General features: G+C 40.2%; 1 protein-coding gene across 1 annotated transcript in view; it reads left to right on the forward strand.

The window, feature by feature from the left end:
* KBTBD12 (kelch repeat and BTB domain containing 12) overlaps nucleotides 1–7,176 on the forward strand; it is a 68,357-nt gene that overhangs the window by 37,238 nt on the left and 23,943 nt on the right. The window contains exon 5 of the mRNA XM_004702302.3: nucleotides 3,682–3,879. Coding sequence (XP_004702359.1) covers nucleotides 3,682–3,879 — 198 coding nt within the window. The remainder of the gene's footprint in view (nucleotides 1–3,681; nucleotides 3,880–7,176) is intronic.

A 7,176-nucleotide genomic window follows, 5' to 3' on the forward strand; every position in this document is an offset into this window, starting at 1 on the left:
GATGTGCTCCACTCTCTCCTCCTCCCCTTTCATCTGCTCCCGTGTGCTCCTGTCATATATGTCCCTCTCCCGGAGCTGCAGATTCAATGCCATCCTTTGAAATAAAATTTTCTGGGTGTCCATGTAGTAGTTGGAATTGGGGCCAGCCCTCAAGACCTCTCCACTGGCTCCCTTACTGTAACTCTTTTTGGGAGGAGAAAACCTTGTCTTTCTCGTGAGTAGCAACTGAAAGTAAGTAGAAAATTTCCCCAAATATTATTTGTGAACAGATAAGTAGTAAATGTGAATTCTTCCTTAACTTTTATGTGGTTATCTCATAATTTAATTTTTTCAAGAATTTATGAGATACATATTATTCATTCTTTGTTGGCTGGATGAGAAAATTGAGGATCCAAGAAATTAAATTGGCCAAAGTTGTCCAGCTAGTAAGTGGTGACTCAGAGATATGAACTAGGGTTTGTCTGCTTCCAAAATTACATGTGCTTTTTCTGTGACAAAATGGGAGCCCAAGAATAGTAATTATATGTATTTCTAAGGCTGGTTTAGCAATGCAAGTAACTATCACAATAGCCCTTGTGGATGACTCTCCTTCTCCCTCCACCAACCACCCCTGTTGGGGATGATCTGTTCCCAAGCCTAGAAGAGAATGAAGTATGTCCGCAGAAGACAACTCGGCTGGCAGAAGGGCATGAGCAGCCCAAGTACTGCTCTATTCAAGGGCACCTGGATGGTCTGTCCTTGCGAATGTAACAGAAGCGCAGCTGCTCTCCCCTGACAAGTTCTGTGTGCAGGAATCCTCTGAGCTGGGAGGTTTTGTTTGTGGACAGATGTTTCCTTTCCTTCCACTTCCCATAGCAGGGGGTGAGCGGGTCTTCATATGTGCCAAATGCATTTCCTCTTCTATAATTTTCTTATCCGCCCCCAAAGGTATATATTTTGCATCTGAAATCCATTCAGATATGAATCACAAAGATAATTTTCCATTTGACTGGTTTTGGATAAAGAAAAATTGGGCTCCGAGAGGTTCTGCTGTCATGTAAATTAAAAATATGAAGGCATCTCATTGAAATGCTAAGGATGTGCTGGACGACCCTGGGGTTCTTTCATCTAAAGATCTTTCTTAGAGTGTTGGTACTGACTTATTAATAAAGATCATGCCTTTATTTGATTATCTAATTAAGATTCACCTTAATTTAAGCTCATTAAGTGTTCTGCTAATGAGTAACACTTTAAAGTGTGCTTGATGGTGGAATTACATCCAGGTAAGTCAGACACTAGGTTAATGGTCGGAAAGAAAGATGCCGTGCCCTGTAAAGTCCGCTCCGCTCCTCTAGTGGAGGCTAGGGACTGTCTGCCACCCCCTAAACATGTTTAAAGGGTTAGTTTGGGAGACTAAGGCCTGAGCATTATAACTAAATACATTTATTAACAGGGCAACAGAAATCAAGAGCTACTACCCATTTGTATGCATTATTTTGAAGGAGTTTTTCTAATGAACTTGTATGTTCATAAAAATCATAAATTTTAGTTTGTTCATATAGGATTTGGGTTGCTTGATATCCCCCAACCTGACTTTCCAGGACTTCCATTTAATCTGTTTGTTTCCACTTAACTAATTGCAATGCAAGTGAGCCTATTAATCTCTCTCCCAGGTCGTGCTCCCAAACCCAAACCAAATTCCCTTCCTTGAGTCAGTGGGGACACACAGTGACCCCCTGTGGTGGGTTTCTAAGGCCTCATCTGTGTAAGTGGTTTGAAACTGCCCACCATTCACATTGCAGCCCAACCTGTCACCAGGCTCGGCAGAAACAAATAACTCAGTCTTCTTGCTCTTACGTGCTAAACGGATGTCAGGCTCAACTGCTTGAAGGGCCCAGCTGCACACATAGGAAGTTCTACTTGTTGAGCTCAGAAACCTCAGGCTACCACAGCGCCTGGTTGAAAGAGTCCCTGAAAACAGCATGGGGGCAAAGTAACGGAGAGGAAACAGTGCAACTCAGTCTTGGCACTGTCATGCATAAAAAGATTTACCTAGCAGGGTTCGAGAGCGAGCAGCTCAGAACTAGACTTTATATATCACTCCCTGGATTCTTATGGTGACAAGCAATGAGCAAGGCTCCATCAGCAGAGAGAGGGGGAGAAAAAAGATATTTTCTCAAAGACCTCTTCTACCTGGCATGAACTACAACCATGGTGGAAAGAAACTGCTCCTACTACCCTTCATGTACTTATTCAACATTTACTGTGGCAGCCACTACGAAATAGAAAAAGATGTGTCAACAGCGACCTTTGCCTTGACTGCACTTATGGTACATGTACTTGGACAGAGAGGGAAAGCACATGAAAGGTTGAAGGGCTCATTCTTCCAGCCCAAAATGCATCATGTAAGGTGTGATGGTGGATCTTGGGGGTACAGTGGTGAAACACATCTGAGCCTGAGAGGAAACCAGGCAATGACTGCAATATAACCCAAGGATGAGCAAAGTGTGTTTGAGTAGCAGTGAAAAAATACCATAAGGCTGTATGGAATTAATTTCCCAGTAAATGAGGTAGAGCCGGGCAAGTGATGTGAGGTAAGTAGTTTGTAGTTTGGGTTGTGATGTGGCTGAACAAAAACACCAGTGAACAGCTCAGCTGGGCACTGACTCTTCTAGGACGTAAGAGAGGTGGGTTCACCCGAAGCCAACACTCCCAAACCTTTTGGGTTGGTCATACAGATCAAGCATCAGGTCTAGATGGAATCCTGATATTGTTGAAGCGAGTGTCTTTAAGTACCAGAGTGCCTCTTCTTCCGAGGTATTCATCTCAGTCTTGGGATTAGACTTCGGATCAGGGAATTAGACTCTGATCATGAAGATCCTTTATTATGGCATTGAGAAGGAAAGAACAAAAAAGCTCACTTCCACACTTGTGTTTCTTATGAGATTATTAAACTACTACTTTTCTCCTTGAGGGTTGTACTTAAAATGGAAATTATGTAAATATTCTGTTGCTTGTTACACTGTCTGCACTCAGAATCCAATTGCATTCCTCTTAAGATATCTGCCATAACATCCTCTACTCTTTTTATTTGTATACTTGGCACCGTTCACCCCATTGACTTTGTGAGGGCAGAAAACATGCCTCGCCCTTTATTTTTGGTAAACTCTTGGTTACTTAGCACATTGCCTTGCAGGTAAAAAGGAGTCAATATCTGTTGAATGAATGTATCAATCAGAAATGCACTGGGCTCTTCAGTTTGGGCGTTCATTTGACTCTAATCCTGAAATAGACTTCCCCAGAGGTCGGAGGTACCTCCCTAGTCATTAAAGATGTCAGCAACTTCAGAAGAAGAGAGCTAGCAAAATCATTCCTCAGGATCCACAGGGAAGCAGGTGTCGGACGGAGCTGGCCTCACCTGCTTCCTATGAAGGAGTGTTAGCTAATGTAGCGTATATGACCTGTAGTGGAATCAATCTCATATTCAAGCAAAAACAGAGAGGACACTATGAGCAAAAATGGTACTAACTTTTTCTATGGAGTACAGAATAGATAATCATGATTACTTAAAATTTATGTAAATTGGGCAGAAAAATCCAAAGGACCACAAACCTGTGATATAAACCATGACTAGGAGGGGGTAATATCCCAAATAGAGTCACAATTCTTGGTCACCTCATCTCTGTGTATCATTCTCTATAGGTGGGATTGGCTGTGAAGGTCGAGATCGGGGTCAGGTTCGAAAATGCCTTGATGCCGTGGAGATCTACAATCCTGATGGGGATTTTTGGAGAGAAGGCCCTCCCATGCTAAGTCCTCTCCTCTCCCTTCGAACCAATTCTACCAATGCAGGAGCGGTGGATGGGAAACTGTATGTCTGCGGGGGATTCCATGGAGCAGGTACTGTTCCAGGGTAAATGTTTGGAACCTTTGGTGTTGATTTTTATATCAGATGAATAAGTTTTATTTTTGCTTTCGTAAAATCAACTTATCTTGTTTGTTTGTTTTGTTTTTGTTTTTAAAGGACTTTTATCACCATACAATTCAATTGTTTGAATATATTAAAAGAATTCTACATTCATCACCACAATCAATTTTTGAACATTTTCTTCATTTTTGTGCTTGTTTTATTAGCTCCTCATTCCCCATCCCCCGACATTACGCTAAAAACTTATTAATCTAGTCATTACTCTATAGATTTATCCATCATGGATTTTATACCAAGGGACCCTGGTGATGTAGTTCAAATTCACCAGCTTCTCTGTGGGTCAGTAGTTCAAATTCACCAGCTTCTCTGTGGGAGAAAGACGAGGCTTTCCACATCTGTAAAAGTTGCAATCACGGGGGTGGGGGTGGGATGGGGTGGGGAATGAGGAGCTGATACCAAGGGCTCAAGTAGAAAGCAAATGTTTTGAGGATGATGATGGCAACAAATGTACAAATGTGTTTGACACAATGGATGTATGTGTGGATTGTGATAAGAGTTGTACAAGCCTCCAGTAAAATGATTCTTTAAAAAAAGTTGCAGTCTCAGAAAGCCACAGCAGCAATTCTGCCTTGTACTTTTAAGATTATTATGAGTAGGAATTAATTTGATGGCAGTGAAGTTTTTTTTTAACCATTTTAGCATTTCATATAAAGAAATCATACAAAATACCAAGCCAACAACAATAACAAAATAAAACAAAAATCTGAATCCAAAAGAAAACAGAGTATAATAAAGACTAGCAAATTTTAAATGAATTAAAGGGAGAATAAATGATGTCATTACATTGTAACCTAAATATGTCTGCATTGATTTACTTTCGGATGCATTCTGTGTAGAGCAAGGCTATTGACACCTCTGGTGGATGGTCCAAGGGAATTCAAAGGAGGCATACTCCCTGTGGGGGTCTCTGAAAACGGATTTTGTCTTGTACTGTCATCCGTAGCCTTCTGCAAACTGAATGCTCAGATTTAAGTTTAACACAATTCCTTCTCTGATCTAGGAATTTTTATTTATAATCCTTGGATCCATAGCCTGTTATCCCTGTAGGAACGCTGAAAATGGATTTTGTCTTGTACAGTCATCCGTAGCCTTCTGCACACTGAGTGCTCAGATTTAAGTTTAACACAATTCCTTCTCTGATCTTGAAATTTATATTTACAATCCTTGGATTCATAGTCTGTTGTGCTTTTTCCACTCAGGCTTAGCTGAAGCCTAACTTAGTTGACTGCTTGTTTTAAGACAAGCTTTAAAGACCCCAAACGCTATTCTGTCCGATAACCAGAAGCCTCTGCTTTCTTCAGCACACTTTTCTGTAGCTTCCAGCTATTCATGAGGGTAAGGACAGAGCAAGGCCATCTCTGATGAATAATCTTGAGAGCAGGGTATGCAGTGACCAAAAATGGAGCCCTTGAGCAACTCACCAAACCTTTCTGAACTTTTGTTTTCACTGCCATCAAATGTAGCTGCTAGTGCTACAGGTCGATGGATGAATTAAATAGGATTTAATTGACCATACATCTGGCACATAGCACTCAATAAATATTAGTTGACTTTGAACAGAAAAGAGAGTGCGAGCTGCACAGTGGTAAGAGCATTCAACTGCTAATCGAAAGGTTGGCAGTTCAAACCCACCAGCCCTCCTGTGGTGAACGACGTGGAGGGCTGTTTCCATCAAGTTTCCAGTCCTGGAAACCCTCGGGAGCATCCTGCTCTGTCCTAGAGGGTCGGGATGAGTTAGAATGACTTGACAGTAGAGGGTTTAGTAGTGACTGAGAAAGAGAAAACAATTGATACGAAGAAGATTTGTGCCTGGTTGTTGAGCTAAAGAAGGAGAGATTGTGAAATGTGAAGAATTGGTAGTGTGGTGGATAGTGACCAGAATCATTGGGTTTTATTTCTGTCTTTATGAACAAGAAATTTTGCCCCTCAGAAAATTCTCTTACTCTTACACCTACTACTGCCAATAGAAATAAATTGCTTGAAAACATTTCTAAAATACTACCCACCCAATGCATACATTCATTAGGACAGAGTAGAACTGCCAGTTTGGGTTTCTGAGAGACTTTAAATATTTATAGGAGTGGACAGCCTTACCTTTCTCCCATGGAGCAGCTGGTGGGTTTGAACTGCTGACCTTATGGTTAGCACCCCACTGTGCAACCCACTACACCACCAGGGCATGAGTCAGAATCAACTCAAATGCAATGCATTTGGTTTTTATCCTAAGGCAGACATTATACTGAGCGTGGTTTCCAGATATTTAAATGTACTGCCGCTGCATTCTGAAGTATGAATTCAAACATTTTAATATAACCAATCTTAAAATATGCATAAATCTAGTAAGCAACAGGCCTCCAAAATTTGATTAATTACATCAGGACATAAATCAAAATCCAATTATATTAAAATGACTGAATGTTAAATTCTTACCTAATGGGAGCTCTATGCTAATACATAACCAAGAAAACGATGTCTCAAGAAGATTTGATTTTGAGCAAGGGCCCAAATAAAGAGAGTAAAATAAAACTGGTTGCAGTAAAGCAACCTCCATTTGATAAGTCCATATTTCTATGTCAATTAACTTTCATTACAAACTATAAAAGACTGAGAACACATATGAACCAAATGCAATTGATAGTACTTATTTGGTTGGCGTGTGTATGAGTTAAAATAATATATACCAAAATATTTGCCGCTTCAACCCTTTTTATGTGTATAATCTGGGGATCTCTTTGGTTCTAGATGCAAGCAAATTTTCTGTAAGAATTAAAAAAAAAAAATTTTCCCCGATGTTCTGAGAAATTTAATATGGACTAGGATAGTAGGAAATGGAATTGCTAGCTTTGTTAGGGATAATAATGGCACTATGGGTTTATATAGAAAAGAGAAGGAAAAAATTTTAAGTTCTTAACAATTAGAGACTATATAGAACTATTTATGGGTGAAAATTATATGCTATCTGAAATTTGCTGTAATGCATTCTAGTAAATTTTTTAAATAGAGGCAGGTGTGAAAATCGATTTTAAAAGATTGGTAAAATGTTGATAGCAGTAATTGTTAAAGATGGATAGTGAGGACTTAGAGCTTTATTTTACAACTTGTGTATGCTTAAGAAATGTTCATATTGGGGAGGTGGGGGGAAGGGAAGAGGTGTTAACAAACCCAGGGACAAATTGGTGGGAGACCTGGTAGGGCATGATCAAGGGGAA

This window comes from Echinops telfairi, unplaced genomic scaffold, assembly GCF_000313985.2.
Source record: "Echinops telfairi isolate 266 unplaced genomic scaffold, ASM31398v2 ScPeMD7_31;HRSCAF=116, whole genome shotgun sequence".
Lineage (NCBI taxonomy): Eukaryota > Metazoa > Chordata > Mammalia > Afrosoricida > Tenrecidae > Echinops > Echinops telfairi.